General features: G+C 42.0%; 1 protein-coding gene across 4 annotated transcripts in view; it reads right to left on the reverse strand.

Moving 5' to 3' along the window:
• Positions 1–25,109, reverse strand: part of UGGT1 (UDP-glucose glycoprotein glucosyltransferase 1) — a 97,220-nt gene that overhangs the window by 43,702 nt on the left and 28,409 nt on the right. For 3 of the 4 annotated variants that reach the window (XR_012788005.1, XR_012788004.1, XM_075570341.1), the window contains exons 17-33: positions 23,803–23,934; positions 21,988–22,152; positions 21,631–21,751; positions 18,542–18,640; positions 17,411–17,434; positions 14,482–14,576; positions 13,092–13,298; positions 11,929–12,060; positions 10,596–10,726; positions 8,948–9,043; positions 8,714–8,816; positions 7,511–7,590; positions 6,087–6,276; positions 3,951–4,109; positions 3,336–3,421; positions 1,288–1,372; positions 169–257 (exon numbers count right to left, since the gene is read on the reverse strand). Coding sequence is in view for 2 of the 4 variants with exons in the window: in XM_075570341.1 (XP_075426456.1) it covers positions 169–257; positions 1,288–1,372; positions 3,336–3,421; positions 3,951–4,109; positions 6,087–6,276; positions 7,511–7,590; positions 8,714–8,816; positions 8,948–9,043; positions 10,596–10,726; positions 11,929–12,060; positions 13,092–13,298; positions 14,482–14,576; positions 17,411–17,434; positions 18,542–18,640; positions 21,631–21,751; positions 21,988–22,152; positions 23,803–23,934 (1,994 nt within the window). In the remaining 2 variants the exon portion in view is untranslated. The remainder of the gene's footprint in view (positions 1–168; positions 258–1,287; positions 1,373–3,335; positions 3,422–3,950; positions 4,110–6,086; positions 6,277–7,510; positions 7,591–8,713; positions 8,817–8,947; positions 9,044–10,595; positions 10,727–11,928; positions 12,061–13,091; positions 13,299–14,481; positions 14,577–17,410; positions 17,435–18,541; positions 18,641–21,630; positions 21,752–21,987; positions 22,153–23,802; positions 23,935–25,109) is intronic. The other variant, XM_075570343.1, reaches the window with a different exon arrangement.

Raw genomic sequence — 25,109 nt, forward strand, 5'->3', positions numbered from 1 at the left:
TGGTGATTTGTCAACCACTGTTTATAAGACACGTTTCTGAGCAGAAAGACATACAATGGTGTCTTCCAGCACTTGGAGTTTTATGGTAGAAAACTGCTTAGTAAACATGGCCCTAAAACCTCAGCTAAACGGATGCCACACATTGAATTATACAAGACAGTAGCTTACCATTTTATTGATTCCCAGAATCCAGATTCATTCTCGTTATTCCCTTCACTAAGCAGATCTTCATTCAGTTTTTCTGGCTTTTTCTGAACCTGCAAGAGTACATGAAATAACCCTTTTAGAAATATCTAATACCTAATATCTAGTAACCATCTGACTCCAATGAACAAATGACTGGATACAGGGCAAAGAAAGACCATTTATTATTAGGGGTCTACAGAAGAGACTAGCACAACTTTACATCTGCATTTTCATTAAAAAATGTTTTTACTGTACTAGGTCTGTTTTTTACCCTTATAGTTGATTCCTTGTGCCCAGCGCTTTTTTTTATTCCTAAAACTAGGAGCCCAAACCTAAATTAAAATGGCTGATGAACTATGTTTCACTTGCTGATATTAGTAGACTTCAAAGAACCTTATCTGAAGTTCAGGATAGGACCGCTTTACTGATAAGGCCCTTCAAAGTCTGCATGGAAAACAGCTCCGTGCTGCATGGTGGGGTGGAGCAAGTGAGAACAAACAAATGTCATTAAAAGGAATACTGCAGGCTTTGGGTCTTCGTAAATAAAAAGGAATTAACAATCAAACAGCTAGCAAAAAATAAAAATAAAGTTGGAAGATAAAGCATTTTTGGGAGGGCGTGATGGAAAGGATTTTGTAACTGAACCAATGTGAGGCCGAGCGAGACACACAGAACCATAATGCCAAACCTCCACTATTAAGAATATGGATCCTACACACTATAAACGGAGTCACGTAAATGTAATTGTGCAGTTAGTAAGATTAGCACAGAACATGCAGCGCTGTTACACCTACAATAACTCAATGCCTTTACTGCTTTATGCAGGGAACTACATCATTTAGCCATATTAAAAAGCTGATGAACAGAGCCAATAAAGATGAAGGAAGAGGGGGCTTTGCCTGTGTAAACTCATGTTGAACACACAGTGACATCAGAAACAAGGACGCAGTCAGACGATATCAAACCCCTCCCAAGTCTCAGCTCCCCGTATTTACAACCAAGCTTTAAAAACTGATTTAAATTTACTTCTAGATCCCAGATGTGTTATTAGTACACGTTTGCACTTTGGCTATTTGGACAGACAGTCCCTTTAATGCTCACTTTGACTTTAATGATTTTGCTCTTGAAATCGCTCAGCACGACGACAACTTCCTCAGCTTCTGGGGGTGAATCAGTTCCATCGTGGCTGCAAAAGACAGACACTTATAAATATATATGTATATGAAGAATTTGCCCCACGTTACAGTCCCCTGCCGCAGTTAGGGTTGCCATATGTCCAGTATTGAACCAGACTGTCCAGTAAAAGCCTGAGTTAACACATGTATGTGTTCTGCATTACTTCTCTGGACATGGCGACCTGACCGGCTTTGGGGCCATGGGATTTCTGTGAGCTGGGAGAGACCATGGCTTCCTCAGTCCTGAATGGCTGCATTATCCAGCAACAGCCAATCAGGAGGAGGTGTCAGGAGCCTGGGTGAGGCCAAGGAGAGGAGTAAACAGCATTGAGCGGATAGAGGTGTGTGCGCGCGCTCTTACCGTCTTCGCATCGGGCCATCTGCTGCAGTGGCGCGTTGCCAGACGGCACGGTATCATTTGACATCGCGTCACATGGCGCCATTACATCATAATGCCACGATGCTGCCGGAGGAGGGCTGCTAATCAAGGTAAGTCCCCTTCATTTATTTTTTTTACAGGGGGCCCGGCTGCCTCCGTGCTGCCTTGGGCCCTGCAAAGCCTAAGGCCAGCCCAATATATTACCTCAGCTTACAACAGAGTATCAGTGTGAAAAAAAAGGTCACTTAACTGCCTTAAATAACTGCAATGAAATTAGCAGACAGTTCATTCCAGAGCCTTTCTGGACCGGACTTGGCCTATGGGCTGCCAGTTGAAGAGCCCTGTTTCACAATGAGAGCATCGTCTGCTAAGAACAGGTCAAAGCTTAGATGTATAGAACAAGCAGAGTAATATAAAGCAGGCTTGCAAATTGTGCTACTTGCCCAGTAATATGCACATGGTGTTAGGGGACAGAGTTGGAGTCGGGCAAGAAACCTGTATAATAGTAATATTACAATAATAAAGAATGATGATAGGTTGATACAGAAATCTTTTATTATCGAGAGTTGCTGTCACTCAGCAGTGGGCGTGAATAACATTTTAGAAACAGCTAGTGACATACCGTTTCTTCCAAGCAGCCAGCAAACCTCTTCGCTCCATGTTTGACCCCTCCCCTATTCCATTCCAGTCCTCAAGGGCCACCAACAGATCAGGGTTTCAGGATATCCCTGCTTCAGCACAGATGACTCAATCAGTGACTCAGTCAAAGACTGACTCACTTATTGAGTCACCTCTGCTGAAGCAGGGATATTCTGAAACGTGACCTGTTAATGGCCCTTAAGGATAGGAGATGCCCAACGCTGGTCTATCTCACATCATGTTAGAGAAATACATGGAGGTAACACAAATCCCTAATATTTCAAGGTATTGACAACATTCCTCCAAATATCAGAAGAGGAAATTAAGACAAAGTTCTATTAGAGAGAATCAAAGTGGATATATACATTAGGTACTACACTTTAACCCTGTGGTCTAAACCAGGGGTGTGCAAACTGGTGGGCACGGCACTTACAGAGGTCCCGTGCTCTTCCCCACAACATTTAAAAGAAATACCCGGGGAGAGTGCGAGGCCTCCAAACCCCTTACCTTATTTCGGCGATGTGTCGCCATGGCAACGCGGCGACAAATAACACCGCGGAGTCACATGATGTCGCGTACATAATGTTGTGATGTCAGAAAACACAGGAGAACAGGTAAGGGGGGGAGGGGCACAAGCAGAGGGGGGGGGAGCAGGCAGGGGTGCAGATAAAAAAAAACCCTGGTCTAAACGAAGGTTTTATATATACACCATTTATTTAGTAATAAACTGTGCAAAACAGAATATTTTTGCTTACAGAAACTACTATTTAAAACAAAGGGACAAATTACTATATTGTAAATAAAACATATGTGCAGTATTGTTAATAATTAACTTTGACTAATAACACACCTCTTAAAATAAGAGTGACATTAATATCCATCTACCCCGCCTGTTAAAAAGTAGTGTGGTATTTGTAGCTCACAAAAGTTATTGATATTTTTCAACTCACACTTACCCGTAAATCTTATATATATCCTCCGAACGCCCCTTCCTGAGGCGGAGAACCCAAGCGCCAGGATTGGCTTTCAACTGGAAATAACCCTGGAGAACAAGGGGAAAAAAATTACCTATTTAATTATGTGTTACTATTCAGCAGAATACAACCAATGAAGGAAGGGCACTTTCTGATTTTCAATTCAAAAAGGATTTATTCAGCCAAGTATGACCAAAGTTTTGGTTTATGGCCGAAACGTTTCCATACTTGGCTGAATAAATCCTATTTGAATTGAAAATCCGAAAGTGCCTTTCCTTCATTGGTTGTACTGTACATGTCCAAGACCACTGCAGGAATACCCATTGGTTTGGGGCACCGGTATCTATGTATTTAACTTATGTTGTTGATTCTTGAGTGCTACAATATCTAGCAGAGAGCAGATAATCGGCTGATTATCTGAGAGCAATGTTCTCTTATGTATCGGTTTGTCTGCAAAAAGCTTAGTTACATAGTACAGGAGGTTGAAAAAGAGACATTAAATGTAGCCAACTTGAAAGGGTGCAACGCCACATTCAACCCCTCAGTGCACTTCAAGTACCCTCCCTCTTGCTTACATTGATGCCGCAGGTCACTTACCAAGTTGGCCATGACGATCGTGTCCACGACTACAGGGTTGGTGGTGGTCCCCAAAGTAAACTGAAGTCCCCGGGGTGGCTGCCCCGTGGTGATGTCAAAACAATGGCCTTCCAAGAGCAGGTACTCCAGTTCAAATTCGGCTGCTACAATGCTGTCCACCTGGTACAGTATCAGAGACCAACATGCAGTGCATCAGTCCATTGGCATATGGTAGAAAGTACAGCCCATATTGACTAAGCGGTGCTATGGCATAACACCTTGTGGTACCAGAAAACATATCGCCTATTCAAGGGAATGGGCTATGAGGAGTCTTCCGGCAAGGGTGCATAAATGTCATGTCAGCTAAAACTATTTATTATAAGTAGGGCTTCCGGCTATCACACTACATTGGAAGGTTTTCAGTCTGTTTCTATACTTTTTTTGTTTTTCCTTAGTAGGTGTTTTCTGGTAATTTATGCTATTCCACCATCTACTATCTTTTGGCAAAAAAGGAGTTCAAGCTTTTTATATTGTATAATATATTCTCTCTAGTGACCTCGTTGGAACTGGGTGAATTAGAAAGCGATCACAAGAGGCTGAGGACATGTCCCTGCCATTGGTTAGTTTTGGTCTATAGAGAGACTGCACATTAAACAATATACTAGGGCTATAGCAGCTTAAATATATACATCAAGGATGTTAAATTCTGTATAGAACTGCAAAACAGTGAAGCTCAACTGTTAGAAAAAGGGACATACTTTACTTTCATCTCTCTGTGCCGATACATATGAATGAGTAATTTAAAGCTGCAGTTCATGCAATATCCTGCATGTGTGTTTTTTTTAATAAATCAGTTCTGTAGTAAGAAAAAATACTTTTAGCATTTTCTGTTTTAAAAACAACAACTTTGAAAGACCAATTTTCTTGTATTCTATTTTAACAAGCATGCTTGTTCCTATAGCAATGATTTACATTCCCCATATTTAAAGATGTCGCCAAACTTTGCCAAATCAATAGACGGAGAACGAATTGACCGGCAGCAATGCAGTTTTTTAGGTAACTAGAGATTGCGCAACTGAAACTATTGAAGTAAAAAAAAAAAAACTAAAAAAAAAAACGGGATTAATACCTGCCCAGTTGGGGTAGGGCAAAACTTATAAGGCCATATTGCTCCACTTCTCACAGCAGTTATCAGTCTAGCCGAACAATGGCAGAAGAAAAAAAGCATAACAGAAACTAGGGAAGGAAAGTTGCACTGGCATGGAGGGACTAGAAGAAAATTAATCTCTTCGTCCTTTCTAAAACAGTACAAATTAGTGGGGACCTACCAAAGCAGCCCCCTTTTCAAGGTGGGAGTAAACAAATACCATCCATAGCATAAAATTCGTCAGACATTTCAGAGAACCCAGCCCTGAGCCACAGCGGGGCAATACGCGGGCCACACAAATTCCTACCAAGGGCAGATGTAGTTTCAGTAAGGCTCATAAAATCGAGCTCACTGGTACAGTGGGGGACCAAAAAGTACTCTGTGTAATTAGTTGGCTTACACAGGAGAGTTGTGCAACAGAAGGTGACAACAGCCAAGGTAGAACACTTACTTCTAAAGCACACATACCTTAACAGAGGATCTGTGCACATTCTGCTTCAACCTTAGTCGCATAAGAACGCCCAACAGAGAATCCTAACACTTCCTATAGCTCATATAAGGCAAGCTATGCCTTTGGAATACTAGGTGGCACCAGTACAGCATGTTTCCATACCCATGGTATAGGATCGAACAAACGGCCCCATAGGATTGCATTATGACATATCGGATATGCCGTCTGTCGTAAAGTGAAACGATGCATAGTGAGAGACCACCTGTATATCCTAATCCTCTCAAAAATCCAGTTCAAGACGGTGCAGTTTATCTCTATCCCTACTCATCATTTTAGGATATATAAATATATATATATGTGTCATAATAGCACTGCCACAGTAAACTTGAAGGAGCTAGGAGGTTTGGAAAGCTCTATACATGTTGGTCCACTAAAAAAGGTATCACAACCTACAATAAATCTGCATTTCGCCAGGACCGATACGGTTACTAGAACTCTGAACTACGGGAAACCTAATAGGTCACATAAAACAAAAGGCAAGAGACATCAGAAACGTTACCTCCTGCAAATAGATGTTATCCAGGTCGTATGGTGTCCGCACGGATTCCACCATCCAGCTGTCTGGGGTGTTGATGTGCATAGTGAAGAGGGGAGACTGAGGCATATCTAAAAACTTGGCGATAGGACCCGGAGCAAAGCTGTTCTCTAGAGTAAACATGATCTCTGGCTCCAAAACGTACCGATAGATACTGTTGTATCAGAGAGAGAAATACATTTACTTATTAAGCAATTGGTCAGTTACTAAAAAGGTAGTAGATGCATGGAACAAAGTTCCAGCAGAAGTGATGGAAGCAAATATAGTAAAAAAAGAACGTGCTTGAGAGATAAGACAACACAGCAAAGCGAATAAGTACAGACAAGTCTTGCATGTGGAAGAGTATGATTTTGTAGCAAATAATAATGGCCAGTCTGCAGATTGCTTATTTGTCATCGATATGCTGAGAAGTCCTCTTCCCTGTGCAGGAGAAGAGATCAGCTTCATTCACAAGAATGGGAGCAACGTCTTCCCCAGCACACTCTGAAAACGGCTTCACAGCATGCAGAAGAAAGCCTACAGTATGTCTCTACTACATGTGCCAGGCTTTAAACAATTACAGGGAAAAGGAGCGTCAGAGATTCATCATAATTACAGAAAAACTAAATTGAGAGGAAATAATTGGAAACCATCATTGAGGTATTCCTTTGCAATGCCTCATTTTAAGCTTGCCTTCAATCCCCGTGCTAAAGCAGATATTCTTAAGTCAGTCCAAGCTTTTTATAGAAGGAAAAAAATTATTTTGCATAATTACAAATATCATGTGCATAATAATGCAGGCACTTCTGGCACTCATGGGTTAACATATCTAAAATGTTTTACCTGTGTTACAATTAGTAGGACTGACCCATAAACTCAAGGCCAATATTATATCAATACAATATCAAAGTCTTTCAATGGGCTAATAAAATATCACAAGCATTAAACAGTTACTTAGCTTCAAGGATAATTAATATGCAAGGTTGTTTTGATAAACGGTTTGTAACGTTGATTTTGTAACTTCATGAATGATTAAATTATTGACATAACTGGATAATGCAAACGATGGGTGAAGTTACCACCAATAGTTATGGGCAGAGGGCATAAACTCTGACTTGTTTTAAACCAATTAATAACATTGGAACTTCTTTTATACAACTAAGATTTTTACTGCTGTACTAATTATGTCCCACATAGAGAAAGATTGTTTTTATTCTTAATTACAATAATTGTCACATAATATTCTGATAGTAACAACGTTGTTACATGTATTGACATACACAGGAACAGTCTCAGATATTCTGCTGAAGTTGTTACCGGTTATTTTGTGACATACATGAGGATAAAAAGAGACCGTGGACTCCCATCATAAAACCCCTTAATACTTTTAGGTATGGTGGTATCCTTACCTCTTTAAAGGCATGTCTGATAGCTTGGACTGACAGTTCATAAACACTCGTAAATTCATATTTATAATTTGACTCAGAACCTAGAAGAAGAAAAAAAGCCTTGGTCACTCGAAAAACTCACCATATATGACCTCTTGACAGATAAAAGAGCAGATAGCTACACATCTCCAGGTAAGTGTTACACGTACATCAAAGGTGAAAATTATGGGCACGACATGTTATGGACATGTTACCACGGCCGTGACGTCATCAGTGGCCACCAGAGTTCGGTGTGCGTGAGTGGCGTTTGTCGTCAGTGCGGAGGGTCCCTGCACCAGCGCTAGAGACACAGGAGGCACAGTCGGACGCAGACTGAGACCAGGCGATTCCACCGGTCAGCTGTGTACCGAGAAGAGGTCCAACACTACCATTCGGAACCTGTGGGATCGGTCTAGTGGTGTGGGAACCAGTGGTCACTTCCAGAGTGGTAACGTGTCATGCCCATAAATTTCACCTTTGATATACGTGTAACACTTACCTGCTGATGAACACTCATTTGATATAATACATACTAGAGTATGAGATTTTTGCGCCGTTTTCTTTTTGTTTTTCTTACTAGCCCATGAGGATGTTGATGCATCTTCTGCAAACCAGCTGCAGTATCTCTCATTTGGTCATAACACAGGTTTATTACTACTTTGTTGTTTCGTCACTAACTTGTGCTATACACAATTATATCACCTATTTTTATTTATCACCAATACAGTTTATATACATTGTATTATTTCATTTTTTATATGTTGATCCTATTGGACATAACTATTTAATTAATAATAACTAAGGAGACACTATTTGGTGCGCAGTATATTTCTCTTTTTGTTTAATAGCCACTATTGGTCACTGCTCCGTGGCTAAATTGCTAGTTACGTTTAAATCGGTTTGGTTGCCCACTATAGAAACATAGAATTTGAAGGCACAGCAGAACCACTTGCCCAACTAATCTGACGATTTTCCTACCCCCCAGACCCGTGGATTTTGTATTTAAGATATACTTAGATCTATCGCAAGCATGTTTTAATTCCATTACTGTATTAGCCCCTAACATCTGCTGAGGCGCTTTTCCACAAACCCACCACCCACCATACTTCCTCCCGTTTCCCCTTGGCTGCCACCTTCCAGCTTCAGAGCATGACTATCGGAAAATTAAGGCGATACAGGACATACCAGGAGTAATGGGGACAGTCTCTGGGCTCCTTTAGTTACAGGGTCCACAACAGCTACAACATCAAAGTAAGTCATGCCTTCTTCAGGTCTCAGCTTAATGGCACTAAAGAAAAAAAAGAAGATGAACCATAAACACTATTGGATCAAAATTGTAACAAGTGCTGTTTCCAGACACATGTATGAAGAGGAATTACTAACCACTCCCTATCCCCAAAAATAAAGTTAACACATTACCTGTGCCGGTCCTCAGCCAACTCGTAATCAACTCTCCCTTCTCCTTTTGGTTGGGCAGATAACAGAGAATCCACTCGCATAACGAGATCGCTGGCCCTAAAAGGAAGTCATGAGAGATGTTGGGTGCTTCAGGAAAACAATATACGCTCTCCTATTTAATATAGTACGAGGTGGAGCAATACACACTTGAAAGGAATGTGGGGTTATTAAATATGCACTAACCCATATCTAATTATGATGAATAGAGGCTATAACTTGGGCAATTTCAGACTGGTATCTAGAAAAAGTTGTCTTAGGCTGCGCTTATAGTGCCGGCGACAGCGACGCTGCGGGAAAACAAATGCATTGCCGGCGTCGCGTGTGACGGCGCGACGGATTGGTCGCGATCGCTGGAAGTCATCTCTGATTTTCCCGCGACCGTCGCCTAACCGTCGTGTCGCCGGCACTGTAAGCGTAGCCTTACACGTGACAAGCAGCATTTTAATCACTTCTACTTCGTTTTTTTTTTGTCTTTCAGCGGCTGTGCTAGCTTTGTATTTCCTTCTTGGTTACAAATCACATGGTCCACCGATATCACCAACAGAAGAGGAGTGTCCCTTCCACAAAGTGGTGAATGCCATTAACCATTAAAATGTGTAACGGTGCAATGATGGTGCCCAAGGACCACTGGAATGTCAACCCCTTAGGGAGCGTCGTAATGGCCCTAAACGCATTAATCAACTGTGAATGCATCTGGCTGAAGCTTTCGTGCATGAATGGCCAGCTGCAGTCCTCAAGGGTAACCAACAGGTCAGGTTTTAAGGATATCCCTGCTTCAGCACATGTGACTCAATCAGTGGCTCAGTTGTTGACAGAGTCACTGATTGAGTCACCTGTGCTGAAGGAGGGATATCCTTAAAACCTGACCTGTTGGTGGCCAATGAGGACTGTAGTTGGTCACCCCTGCTTTAGGGTGTCTGCTATTTAAAAACAATTATGGAAGCTAAACGGTTCTAGACACAAGTGCCTAGGTTCACCAAAATTCATTAAACTGGAGTTAACGCACCAGGTAAAAATATAAGGGTATGTGTTAACATTTTTGAAATACTGTATCACTTTATTTATTGAAAAATATTCAGCGATAAGATAAATGTATGTATTAGCTGCCACCAAATGATGATGTGATATTCTTTATAACGCTAATGGAAATATAACCACAGACGCTAATAATAATAATATGCCGCAGTCTGGAAACCGTGGAGAGCTAATATAAACCCTATAAAAAAAAAATTCTCCTGCTGTGGCCGATGTCTGCTATGATGAATCAATCTCTGTTTGACCCCTACAGTGCCCTAAATGATTTACCTGCCTCCAACAAAGAGGCCAGCTCGATCGAGGCAGAAGTGAAGCTCACTCCCCCTTTCGTTTATGGCATCTGAGTGCCAGTCGCAGTAATGTAATTGCCCCAGGAGCAATCACATTCTGGTGGCACTCTGATACTACTGCCAGCCCCCGGGCACTCTAAGGGTTGCATCACTCATTACCTAAAGGCACACTAAACAAAGTTTCAAAGGGGGAAAGTCGAGCATCAAAAGCCAACATGGCCTGAGCTTCATGCTACACACACTCCTTCTGTAATGCTCTTCAACATTATAGGAGGACTACTCACTGATCCTCTTCCACTCCTAGCTGCTGAATGTGCGATTTTATCTTCTGTGCGGAGGTCTTGAGGATGAGGTTCTCCAGCAGATGGAAGTCGTCTTGATTAAATACTTCCCCTTCTTCCAAAGGCCCAGTAATCTGCATGAAAAAGGTGTTCGTCAAATCCTCCATTTAGATAACAAGACAAATTGCTTGCGATCTGCAATTTGAGCCATGGTAACTTTTTAAAGTAAGTAGTTTGCTCTATAATGTAATAATAATAATAATAATAACCATTTCCATGACACTTCTCTCCCAATGGGACTCTAGGCGCTTCACAATTACACTATAGGGTGCGATACACAGCACACAGGATTGTTTCCGGCACAGTCCCTGCCCAGATGAACTTACAAACTATGTTTTTGGTGCCTGAGACACAGGGAGATAAAGTGACTTGCCCGAGGTCACAAGGAGCTGACACCGGGATTTGAACCAGTGGACATCTTGTTAGCCACTTGCAATCATTATTAGGGATAAAACCAACACTGATAAAGGAAAAACCTTTTCATTGGGCCTTCTAGGTCAGGTACTGCATTTAAAGGGGCAAGCTCTCCTAGAACCAGAGTGAAATAAATCCAGTGACCCGATTAAGGGGTCTCATCTGGTGACTGGTAGCTTTTTTTACCCCCCAAACCACTTTAATCTTGATACAAAGCCCTAAATATGAGCTTACATCCCAAGCAGAACATGTCAATCTGAGGTCTGACCCCACAAAACCACGCAAACATGTGTGCCCCTGCACTAGTAGGAATATACATGAAATATTCATTGATTGATTGCTGGAGCACATGCCTGTGATACGTGCAGTATGTATCTACTATCCAGAAGCACTGAAATATTAATAGTGTGGAGGATAGAGATATATCTATATAGATATATCTATATACAGTATATATTTTTTTATGTATTACATAAGGAAAAGCAGAGAATGTTTGTGAAAGGCAGACTACCACTTTAAATAAGCAAGCCCCCTTAATGAACTAATGCCGGTGACCTGCTGAGAGGGTTACATCTTGGTGACGCGTGTATTTTAAAATGATTTTGATAAAGTGAGTTTGTAAACACGGTGGGCAGAGACTTGGGAGGGGGGGGGGTTATTTCCTCTGACTGTTCCCTTTACCTAATGTCAGTGTGTTCAACAAGAGCTTGCACTGGCAAATACCCCTCTCCCCTCATATCTTCATTGGGTCTCTGATGAGGATAGGGTGGGATACATTTCCTAAAACAATTAAAGTATCCAAATTGTAATGCGTATGTTAGATAATCATCTTCAACAAGACCCAAAGTGGGAAGTGGCTCACCCTTCCGTTGCCGATAACCGCCCGCTGTCCTTTCTTCAGCTTTAAAACATCCCGGCAATAAGCGGCATGGGACAGGATATAGTCAACTTTGGAGGATTCATAGACCTCGCGGAACAGATCAACTTCCATCCCCTGGAAAAGGAAAGTTCACATGATCACTGTGCAAGAGTGAACTAGGAGGGTTAGTGGTTGTCTCTGGAAGCGGGTTAGGCTCCGGGTTGTGGTTATGAGTGGTAACACTGTGGTATATGTATGGGGCTGTATTAATGAGCAGGATACAACGCCAAGTTAACATGGTGGAGATGTATAAGGCCTCGTTTATAGTGCATGATCGCTCACGACCGCGTAACATGCTCTGCAGGCATCGGGAGGCTACTGTTAGGCGTGGCCATGATGTCACGTGAACGGTTCGCCCTCATTGGCTGAACCTCTCACGTGACGCGGCTGTATGACATTTAACACAAACTCCTTGTGTACAACAAATAATTTTTAAAAAAATAATAGAAAAAACACTTTCCTCTGCATCTACACATCGCTCAGTGAATTTGTATTTGTGTGACCGCTTCTCAGTAATGTATGATGGGAGGGCAATAAAGTTACACCATATCAAAGTACATAACTTTTTTAAAGTGCAGATCCCCACAAAAAATGACCCATTTTGAAAGTGCGCTCAGCATGATGCCTATTAAAGCGAATTGTCAAACTTCGTTTTATTTATTTTCCCAGTCATTTATTATTTTAGTTTTAAAAGGCCCAAATCCTGCAGTAGTGTCTCCACATGGCAACATCTGCTGTTTATTCCAACTTTCTCCACCCCAGCAAGCAGTACAGGGCTGTTCCCCATGAAGACTTCAAGGAGACTTACCAGAAAAACGGTCTTATCTAGAGCCTTTATGATAAGGCTCTTTGATGTCTGGAGATGTAACAAAATGGAAAGGGATTGGGCCCCATATTAACCTTCATTTTGGGTTCAGTCGCCAGGAACAAAACCGTTTAAAAATCAGTGAACAAAAATAAAGAGGGGAAAACACATTGTTCCGTTCAGTGGAGGAATCCTTAAGTCGTGGGGTCTGCCACACATTGCAATATTGTAAAACGGAGGGTCAAATGAACCACGATAACTTATGGTGGAATTGGCAAAAACAACCAATGGTCGAACTTACCCCCACAGCGAACTCAACAATGTTAGCTCCTGCGTCCAGCGCATTGGCATTTTCTTCCTTGATGATTTTGGTAATGAAGTTCTTGGCGTTGTTCGAGTTTTGAGTCTGCAGAGCAGCCCAGATGGCTCTTGCAATGCCAGTGGTCTCAGAAGACAGATCCTCGCTCGGGTTATTGATCGCACCAATTCTTATGTTGTTGCTGGATTTCTAGACAGGCGAAGACAGAAAAATGAAAGAGAATACAATTGATGTACATTAAAAAGCAAATCAATAACAATATGGGAATTCAAAAACATAACTGTTTGTAGGGCAGGGATTCCCAACAGGGAAGTGAGGAGTACCCAAGTCTCGCCAACAAGTGTAAAGGCGAATCTTAGCAAGGTGTCAACCTGCACCTCCGCATGGGTGATCTATCAGTCAGGAGCTTCCAAAGTGGTCACCCTCAATGCTTTGCATCCACAGCAGCAAGGCATTGTGGGGCGTGACATTGGAAGCTCACGCAAGGATTGACAGCTATAGACAGCTACAAAAAGTAGTTGGGGGAGACTACTAAGCTACGATAAATACAGCATAGAATCTGGAGTATCAGCAAAGGTAAATCATTTACCATAGCTTATGCTCCAGATTCTTTACTGTATTTATCGTGGCTACCTTTATCCTGGAGGCACGCAAGGGGGGAGGAGGCCTCCGCATCACCGCAGACATGCGTTTGTTACCGACCTCAGATGATCTCTTCCCCCGTTCCATTTTTTTTATGCACAAGACTACTTACTAGAGCGCAGGACAGTATACCACTTTCACATGAAACTACTTAGCTGACTGCAAGCTTTGAAAAGGAAGCACTGCAGGCTGGCCAAGAGCTGGACTTTACCAAGTGCTAGGGAGGGACATACCAAACCCCCAGTGGTCTGGGAAGGGTAATTGATGATGGCAATAGGCTCTGATGGATAGTTATAGTACATTTTACATTTACCAAAGGAGACAGAAACTAGGGTAAAGGCAACTGAGAAACAGGAGAGAGAAAAAAAAAAAGAGCTGGAGACAGCATAGTATCAATTTACAGGTTACCAGTACAATTTGTACCATTGGAGCTTACTCTTAAAGCAGCACCCCCTCCCAAACAGCCTAAAAGTAATATGCCCCCTGAGCATGCCCTGCCGTTTAAAATGTAGAAACGTTTTTCTGGTGTTAAGAGACAGGATTTTATTCATCTCTGGCTTCTGAGGTTACCATCGTAACCTTCAGACTGCACCGGGCTCTGAGGAGAGCTTCATTTTCAAATGCTTATATCTCGTGGACAGCGCACCAGCTTGGGAAAGAGCATGACGATAATTTCTTAAAGTAAAACAAAATGCAAAAAATGGCAGTCAATGCGGACAGCTGCTTTTACCTGATGTTTAATTGCGTCGTACAAAAGCTGCCGCCCTGAAGGCTTATTGAAATCTCCCACAACCCAGAAGGTGACGGGTCTCACAAACAAATCGTCTGGAAGAAAAGGAAAGCAAGTCCATGTAAAAAGGCCCCTTATTCGCTAAAATGTTCATTTTGGCGATAAAACGGAAGACGGGTGCATGCAAGTTAGACATTACACAAAAGTACTCATAACAGTAACTGTGGGTTACAGGCAGGCAGACGAGAGGTACTTTTTACAATATAGATAATTGGTATACAAGTTTTGCCAAAAATAACAAAAATCATGACGTCCTTCATGTAGTGAATACCCAAAATGCACTCACATATCGGATCAAAGTGATCTAATGACAGTGATGGGATTGATGCCTTAAAAATAATAATAATTATTATTTAAAAAAAGTAAAACATATAAATCTATTTAAACCATTTTGGAAAGCTGCATTGGTTCCTGAGGAAGGTCTGAACGGAGCCCTGCATATGGTAATAACAAAATTGACTACTCCTCTTTAATGTGTGTGTAACTGGTTCACAGACTCCATTCTCTCTCACTGGAGGAGACAGGTTTGTGAACATGTATATATTGTTCTCTGAACGTTCAATTCTGCCGTATCTTTGCAACTCCCAGGCAATCTATCTGGAAAAAGGAAATATGGGAAGCAGGATTCACCCTCGCAGACTCAACGTTGGTGATTGACCGCGTGCACCCCAGTAGCAGGGTGACCAGTGCAACCGAATTTGAAGTTGTTGACACCGCAGCATGTGAACTACTTTAGGGGTGGACTTCAGCCTCAGCAATGCATGTGGGGTGTGCACTTGGAGTGGCTCTTTAGTGCGGACATTGGTAACGGGAGCTGGAGTTTAATGTACAGCTGACTATTCATATACTCTTATTTCAATGGTATTCTTATTGTACTACTTCATTTCAACAATCATCTGAAATACACAAGTGGATTGTTCTTTGGGGAATACAGAATACAACGCGTCCATAAGACGTGTCAGTAAATCCTGCTCCTGCATTATACTTCATTTTACACTGGGAGTCACTTCAGGTTCTTTATATGCCTGCCTTTTGTTTGCGTTACTGGCTGCTACACAACCTCCTCTTCTGCCGGGTCCTCTGGTAGGGAGGGAGTGTGCTTAAATCAGATTACGTCATCATTGGGTATAATACAAGATAGCAACACTCCTCCTTTAATGTCCGCACTGTGAATAAAACTTGTTACATTTTCAAAAATTATTTGAAATCCTTGCAATTGTCTTTTTTGGGGGCTTTTTTTTTTTTTTTAAACAAAGTAAATATATTACTGTCATTAGATGGCTTTGTCCTACATGAGACTGCCCCTTATATAATTATGTATAGGTGCAGCATTAAAAGGTTCAGATCCTTCTATATATTTTTATTAATACTTTTTTCCCCATGCTATACAATGGTGTATACATTATATACAGATATCCAGAAGGAGAATTGGAGCACAGCTACAAAAAAATGCTAGAGAGTGTTTCCCAAAATGAGAGGTTTATTATGGTCAGAGCATGGTTGACAGAAAAAATAGAGCCCTCAGGCCCCCACCGACATGTTTCGAGCGTGCGCTCTTTATCAAGGTGTACACCTATATATATAAATATAAATATTTATATATAATATAAAAAAGAAGCTTAGGATACGACAGCTTCATTGATAAGACCATTGGGTCTGGGAGAAAAGCAGCAGTGTGCGGCAGAAAGAGTTGCCATGTGAACACTGTACAACAGGTTTTGGGCCTTCTTAAATCAGAATATAATAAGAAGCAGCTAGGAACCTTTATAGCTGTATGGGGCGTCTCATAATCCCAGCAGCCCCTTATCAGTGATTTATAAACGTGTCAGAGGGTTAATCGAAATGTTGCAAAGTGCTGAGTAACATGCATAGGAGGATTAGAAACCGAAGCCCAGATTCGCCAAGGTCCGTTAGCCATTGTAACGGGATATCAACCTGTCCTGAGATAAAGGGGCATTCCAATGAGAAAGACCCCTTTTTATTTTACTTGCCTAGAAAGCGGGGTAAAAACTACATTAAAAAAAAACCCACATCTTTTAATCCTAACGCAGTCTTCACTATAACAAATAATGGAATAACTAGGTTTTCCTCCTGTAAATGATAGGCAAATTAATCTAAATGATCCATTGCATATACGCCAAGCTCCCTTAAGGTTAAATCTGGGAAATAACGTAGCGTTATTCAAGTGATCCCTAATTCTTGCGTTACATCCATCAAGACACTGAAATAGGGCTCTTGCTAGAGAGGAGGAGGATAAAAGGGTACCGGGCGTAGGCAACAAGATATACTTCAAGGGACGGACACACACACGTAGGAGCTTCTTTCGTCCTCTCCCGTCAGCTACTTGATGCCGTCACACTCCTCTCCTCACACTGGGAACTAGTGATTAGCACGGTCATTAGGCAGCGGGAATACCGGGAAGAAGCTACGATTCCCACCAGCATCAACTCCACTACCTCTGCACTGGGGAGAGAGGGCTGCTGGGGTAGCCAGTGGTTGGGGGCCACAGGTGAAGCCCCTGAGACCAGTCATATTGGTGGGGAGGTACTGGGGGGGGGGCGGGGGGAACAGGAATACAAATTTAGAAGCTGCTCATTGATTTACATATCTCCAAATAGATTAACCTATACCCTCTCCTCCCCAGCCCTATTCCGTGTCTGGCTGAGATGAACGCAGCCTCATCCTGATATAACGTGACATTAACCCCCATTCCAATGAGCTTGATGGGGCTGTGATTTTTCCAAAGGATTACCTTACTGAATAAGGCATTCATGCAGGGAAAATAACGCAACGCCGTGTTATTTGCCCTGATTTCACGGACCTTCGTGAATCTGGGCCTAAGAAAGCAAAGTATTAGAACGCCGATTACCATAGATCTCTCTGGAGGACATTCCTGGGCAAGAAGGAAAGCCAGAGACACACAGCGAGCAAGAAAAACATTAAGGGGGGAGAAAGGACAAGATATGATTAACAATAAAGCACAAACAAGCACGATCGTTCAAACACCGACATGTTGCCTAATGCCGTTCTCCAGAAAGGGGTTTACCACTGAACACTTCTGATTGTTCAAACTGGAAATGTATGAATTAAATGAGCATTTAGTTTAAAAAGAAAAAGTCTCCGAGGTGAGGAGCAGGCGTTTTCTAAGCTGAATCGCATTATATATAGCTCCGGGAACCCCTGCTTTCCCGAGATACTTGGATCACTTGGGCGACGCTGGTATCTCCTGCATGCTTAAAAGGCCCCGCGTCAGGCTGGTCAATAGGAACCCGCGTGACGGATGATGTCGCGGCTTCCTATTGGCTCCTGTGTCACGGGAGATTTGAGCTACCATATTGCGTGCCCAGCCTGGGCTGCTCCCGGCATCACCTTCGGAGGCAAGTATCTCTGGAATAAGGGGGTTCCCGGAGCTAAAATTAAAGGGGTCTAGCTCCGGAGATACAAAAAACTAGAGGGCAATATACTGCTAAAGTAGCAATAAAGTGCCAAAATGCACTGGGTGACCTGTAGAACCCTCCCTCGCTGTCAACACAGTTTTGGATGGAAAACGAATAAATATATATTTTTTTTATTTGATATACATTGAGACATATCCTCATGCGTGCGTGCATGCCTATGTGTACACACACAGTATCTATGTACTCCTTCAGCTTTTGACGTTCCACTGCTGAATGAAGGCCTCCCCCAATTTAATATACACACACACACACAAAAAGGTAAATTGTGTAAACAGCAACTGAAGTGAACCATATATCAGGCAGGGGATACAATAATCATAAAGCAAAAGAAACCATCAAGATCTGGCTAGGACTCGGCATACAACGCTCTCCCTCTACATGAAATGTCTCTGACTGCAGTAGTTTAGCAAACACAATGAGAATTGAAATGATGTATTTCCCCCCCCCCAGCGAGCAGCTGAAAGTGATTGCATGAGCGTGTGAAGAGGTACATTAAGCACTACATAAATACCGCTTAGAGCTCCTCTTCTCTACATTCTTACCTTTCTTGGTCAGGTAATTCATGCTGTTGGCTACCGCCGCGGTTTTAGCGTTTGAATCCAACGCGCTGAACCTGGCGTAATCATCCACAAAGAAGTTATCTGTGAGGGGGGTATTGGAAAGCAGAGTGAATGGTGGTTTATTTTCTTCCCAGGACGCTGGGTCTCCAACGACTGGGACTGGTTTGATAGATTATATAGAGCATTTTTAAAGCAGACCTCCACCATTTAGCATATCATTCTTTTTTTAACCAGATTGATCTGGCGGATCCAGCCAAGATCACCCACAATATTCCCCGCTGCAGGAAAACACCCAGATTTGCTGACGAGAATACTTGCTCGGGAGAACAATATGGTCACCAGGGTCCGTCATGGCTCCAGGAATCAATAGCAAGCTGCATCATCAGCAGGCTGCAGTGTTATTTTGGTGACCCCGGTGAGCAGGCTCCTAGTTATTTGGGTCTGGGGGGCTTGCCATTTTGTTAAACGTTTTTGTCATTTCTACAGTAAGCAAAATATTGCAGGGTTCTTACAATATTTACCCAGCGTCGTTAGGTGAGAAGACTGTCAGTCCTTTAAATGTACAGGTATATAATTGTTTGCAACAACAAGAGACAAGAGCCCCAATGCTACATTATTTACTACATTAGTATGTATTTTCCCCTCCATTTTTTTCCCCATAAATATAGGTCATTTAATACTTTGGCCAAAATATTTTACGCCCATGCAACCACGTCACTGTAATCCCATTTCCGTGACGCGGCTGCAGGCTTAAAATATTTTGCCGAAAGTATTGAACTAAATGACCTATATTTATGAAGAAAGAATATAGATAAAATACATGGTAACGCAAAAAAGAATTTATCATTGGATGTGGCATTGGGGCTCTTGTCGTATACATTAGGCCACAAACCAAGAAGCATTACAAATGAAATTATATATAGACTGGGTATGTCTATATATTGTTTGTATTTTGCTCTTTGTAAAGTCATGTACGATAACATCAATAAACAAATACTGTAGGTAAACATAAGGTGATATTCTTACATCCTGTGTTCCCGCAGAAAAGGAAAAACTTATATTTTTTCCCCACAGGATAGAAGTAAAAAGGGGCCCAGAAGAAATGAAGAAATGCTATTTGTAATAAAATGTCCAAAGCAAAAGCAGCCAAGTATCTGATTTTAGCACAGGTAGATTTGTTTAAACAAGCCAATTAGATTGTTAAAGTGATTACAAGGAAAACAATACAGACCGGCGCCTTAAAGTCCAAATGGGAGATATAAAGTTCAATTGATGATTGGAATGATCAATGAATGTAGATCTGGTCAAGTGGACAGCTGGTTCCTCGGTATCAGAGGTGTTAGGACATGCAGGGGAGACAAGAAGATATGATCATAGTGCAACACTGTATGAAAATAACATATAACACATACACTTAAACAAACAGACACACACAACACTGAACAACACTAAACAATAGGCTGACTAATAATAACGATAGTTTAATGATAACAATAAAATAGCAGATGACTGGTGACGAGCAGGTCAGGGATCCAGTGTGTAAAAACTGGAATCCTACTTACAGCAGGTCCCTAGGATATGCGCAGGTGAGGATAGTTTGAGTGTCCGACAACGATGTTGGTGGTCGTTGTCGGACACTCAAACTATCCTCACCTGCGCATATCCTAGGGACCTGCTGTAAGTAGGATTCCAGTTTTTACACACTGGATCCCTGACCTGCTCGTCACCAGTCATCTGCTATTTTATTGTTATCATTAAACTATCGTTATTATTAGTCAGCCTATTGTTTAGTGTTGTTCAGTGTTGTGTGTGTCTGTTTGTTTAAGTGTATGTGTTATATGTTATTTTCATACAGTGTTGCACTATGATCATATCTTCTTGTCTCCCCTGCATGTCCTAACACCTCTGATACCGAGGAACCAGCTGTCCACTTGACCAGATCTACATTCATTGATCATTCCAATCATCAATTGAACTTTATATCTCCCATTTGGACTTTAAGGCGCCGGTCTGTATTGTTTTCCTTGTTTTCACTAACTTTGTTTGGGTTAGTTTTTCCTGGCAGCCTGTTCACATTGTTCACTTTAATTATTTTCTACCACGTTGTTGTTATTATTCGCACTGTTATCATTTGTATTGCAATTGTACACACTTTTATTTTTATTTTTTAGCGCTAAAACACACCATCTTGTTCTTCAGTAAAGTGATTACAAAAGACTATTTTTTGTCCAGCTATGTGGGATTGCCCATTTAAAATCGCTACATGCAAAAACCTTACAATAAACGTCACTGCTAATAAAGCTTTGCGATTCCCTCTTCTTTATACAGTTTGACTAACTTATGAAAATGCTGCTCTTTCTGGCAACACCATCAAATAAAGTTGTACGTGAGCCAACTTGTGCACCGGTCACGCGCTTTTGCTTTTCATAAAAGAAAAATATAAAAGGCACAATCCAGAACACTAGGGGCCAGATTCACAGAGCTCTCTGAAATTAGGAACGCAACTTTACCTCAATCAGGACTGGCAAATTCACAAAGCTAAATTATATGCCAAAGCAACAACCGTTCTACATCTAATCCGCATAAGCTTCATTTGATGTTATTGTTGCATAACAATACGGAACGGTAAGTACTTCTTAGCGTTTCTCAAGTTTCTCCCTAAGATTGGTGTTTATATAAAGTTAAAAGGAAAATAAAGCTATGTTAATTAACTCAGGGCTAACGGCGGTGTTACACCCACACAGACCCTGTTGGAACTTAAGTCAGGGGGCGAGCAACGCCAGGCGGAGCTACGCCGGCAACGCCAGGTTCAGCTACGGCCCAACTAATGTCACATTAAATCCCTGCGTTAATCATTCAGAACTTTTGTGGATATGCGCGGTTATCATTATAACTCATTTGCATATAGGTATCACAAATGTCCGTTATAGTTAACGCTATGCTCTTCATGGGAGAAACCATATGGTATTGTGCTCTGAAGACACGCCGTTAGTCTTAATGTCACGTTAGGTATACGGCCCCATTCGCCCCTTAAGGCAGCTTTGTGGATCTGGGCCTGATAGGTTACTTACTAGTTACGGTTAAATCCAGGTATTGCCGTTCCGTTTCTAGGATCCGGGAGTTAATTCTCGGTACGACGTTGGGCTGATTCATTATATGATCTACAACATCCTGATCATTTGTCAGCTCTCCCTGAGAAGAATGAAAGTGTTAACATCTTATGGGGAAGGCAATACATATACAGTATTAGGTATCACTGAACAATTTGCAGCCCAGTGTCCAAATCTCAATATAAATTGCTGATTAAAAGGTGCAATTCAGTTGTGTGAAAGCAATGCAGAGAAGGTGGTCTTATTATAGTGTATAACATAACATTGATACACTGATGGTACGCCCACGTCTCCTCAGGTTTCTGCACGTGGCCTCACCAGATATGCAGCTCTCTGGAAGAAGCTGGTCGACTCCAGGATTTTGTGCATGGTGACGGTCTCCAGCTCGTCAGGGTCCAGCTGGTCTCTCTGATAGGGGACTCCGTTAAATAGCACGACAGGAAGTGGGGACAATCCGGTCTGCAGGTAATATTCCTTCCCCTCCTGGAATACAAAGGGAATCCCAATGGTCGCTTAAAGCTGAATTTGCGCACACACAAAAAAAAGCTAACATTTGCACATCGGTTCAGTTAGATCTGTTTCTTGAGGTACAATCTAACAATATCTGCATCAGAAAAATGAATATAGCACATCAAGCAAAATACGTTTAAAAAGGGAACACTAATCTTGTGCGGTTTTTTCCCCCCTCAACCTTTATTAGTAGTTTTTTTTTTTTTTAATAGTTCAAATCGAAAAGTTATTCATACTCATTTTAATTAACAAAGTGTAATTATGGTAGTTTATTCTTAAGAGACCATGGTGATTTTTAACGAGGGAGTGCCAGCTAAAACAGGTTACAAACCTTGACAAACTGTTCTTCCGAAATTTAGCCCCTACATACAAAAAAATTTGAACTTAAAAAGGAAATTGAAATTACTTTTCATTCCAAAAGGCTTGCAATGCCCAAAAATTACAAATGTCAAAGTATCTTTCCCCATACAGCGCCATCACTGTACACAGCTCTTAAAAATATAAAAATAAAACCACAACAATAGAATACAATATTTGAAACAAACATAAAATGACACAATAGGAAATGGAATCCCTGCCCTGGAGATCTTGCAATCATTCCACCCCCAGACTGTGGGATTGTCTATCACGGCCGGTCAGATGCCCGATCAGATCCTCCTCACCACGCACACATTTAAAAGGAATGTAAAAAACACACCTTTTCAAGGAGGCCTATCCAAAACTCATTTTCTTTTACTTTCATCTTAAATTCGGATACTCAGAGGCCAACGTTTGTAGCTAGACCCATGCTACGCGACTCTCACCTGCCACATACACACTATTAAATCGATTCTCCACTCCTCGCGTTTTTAGATTGTAAGCTCCTTGGAGCAGGACCTCCTTCCCTAGCGTCTCAGTTTGTCTTTACGGACAAGTACGCTTTTTGTTATACAATGGTCTCATCTTCCCACCCACCTTGTACTGTGCTGAGAAACACATTTGCGCCATACATATAGGGGCTTGTGAGGTGTCTCCGAAGGGTTCACACCCCCAAAAAAGTGTAATGGTGGATCCCAGGCAGTATAGTGGGTTCCTGAGGCCGTGTGCAGACTGCGTACTTAGTAAGGCCCCAAATGGCACAGTACAGCTGTCACATACAGTGGAAGCTTCTGATGTCCCTGCCCATAATGCTTTGCCTCCATTGTGGGGCGTGACTTTTGGCTCTCGCAGTGATTGGCAGCTGTACCCCCAATGAGGTGCACCCGTGTTCCCCCATGCGCTCAGGACACTATACTGCCCGGGATAGCTCACACAGTTTTGTTAGCAATAGCCTAATAAGCTTTACTAATTGGGGGTTTGCAGGAGAAATATTTTCTAGCAAGGGGTGGACAATGTAAAAAAAAGGTTTGGAACTGCTGGTTTAAAAGAAGAGTCACATGAACTTTAGGAATCCAAGATAGGTGCCTCCTTCACAAACAAATTGAAATAGTCAGGATTACAGAATTGATTGGCGTGGAACTGGAAGGAATTTTGAACTTTATACTTTCTTTGCGTCTTTTCTATCGAGACCATAAAGAAAACTGTCATTTCAATCTCCTTTGTAACTTCAAGAGCACATGACTAATAACAAAAAATAACCATTACCTTTCTGTACTGGTCGTAAGCAGAGTTACTGCCCAAAATGCTGCTCATTTCCACATACGGATACTTCTGCTCCAGGAAGCTAATAACGTGTTTAACCGTCAGCTTTCCTCCTGTCGGCACCTTGTTGTAGATCTGGCCAGAAAGGAACAAACGGATTCATGGAATTAAACACGGATGAGCTTTCATAAACACAAAACAATGTTGGCACATTTGGTTACAACATGGATATTTCTAGCGATGTCTAACTTTTGCCATTAGTGATCCATCTTGTCTACGGAATTACATGGTCTTCCACTGCCTATATCTAACCTGTTAAACATGTCTGACATCAAATCCTCTTGGTACCAGGAAAGACTTCCCTTTTAATAGGGTCTTCCTGTACCACCCTTCATTGCAGTTTTTCATACGGTCAGATACCCACGTTGAGGAAAACTTCTTAAGAGTTCGGAAACTGAAATGTGGGAGACTGACTCCCTTTGGCATCACTGTGTTAAGTAGGAGACACCTCTTCTCTGAATTGGTCTTCTGACCTGGAGGAAACAGTCTGAGGACATCCTTCTTCAGGGTTATGAAAATGTATATTTTTACATTTCCAAAGAAACTAAAAAGGCTAATATTGACTTAAACGCAGCCATCCCAGCTGTTATTTTTGGTGTTGTTTTGTATTTGTTATTTAGCTATTTTTTTTAATTTTATATGGTATTTGAACCGGGGTTCCCCCGAAGCTGAACTGCACCATCTTCAGCTTCCCAAGAAACAAATATTTTCGGTGCTCCCATTCCGGAAGTACAAAAGTATCTGAGGAACCGGTTGGTCATTATAACGTACCAGGTAAAATATGGCACAGGCCCTGAAAAACATGGGACCGCCTCTAACCCTTTGGGCACCCCAAGATGTAGCCACTACGTTATGGGGTCTGGCACTACAGGGGCCCTATGGTGTAATCATGCCCGCCAAGTGCTCGTTTTGTGGGCACAAGTAAGCCTACAAAACGAGATGGCGCCCAGCGCAGGTCATGATTTGTAGTGCAGGGAAATGGACGACTCCTTGGTTTCTGGGTTAAGGGACAGCGTGGTCACGATTGCCATTTGTCGGAGGGGCAGTTGCACACTGGTGCCGCAAGGTTTAAGTACACGCAGTGTTTGGGCCGTCCTGTAATGGATGAGGAAATCCCAGGGCCTCCATGACCATATCGAACTCCTGGACCGCCTGCAATGCATGTTTACAGGGAATTTGCAGGTATAATAGTGCAGAACATGTTCCCTGTCCCGCGGACGCCTTCACTACTCAATTACTCGCATAGCAAC

Source organism: Ascaphus truei, chromosome 14 (genome assembly GCF_040206685.1).
Source record: "Ascaphus truei isolate aAscTru1 chromosome 14, aAscTru1.hap1, whole genome shotgun sequence".
NCBI classification, from domain to species: domain Eukaryota; kingdom Metazoa; phylum Chordata; class Amphibia; order Anura; family Ascaphidae; genus Ascaphus; species Ascaphus truei.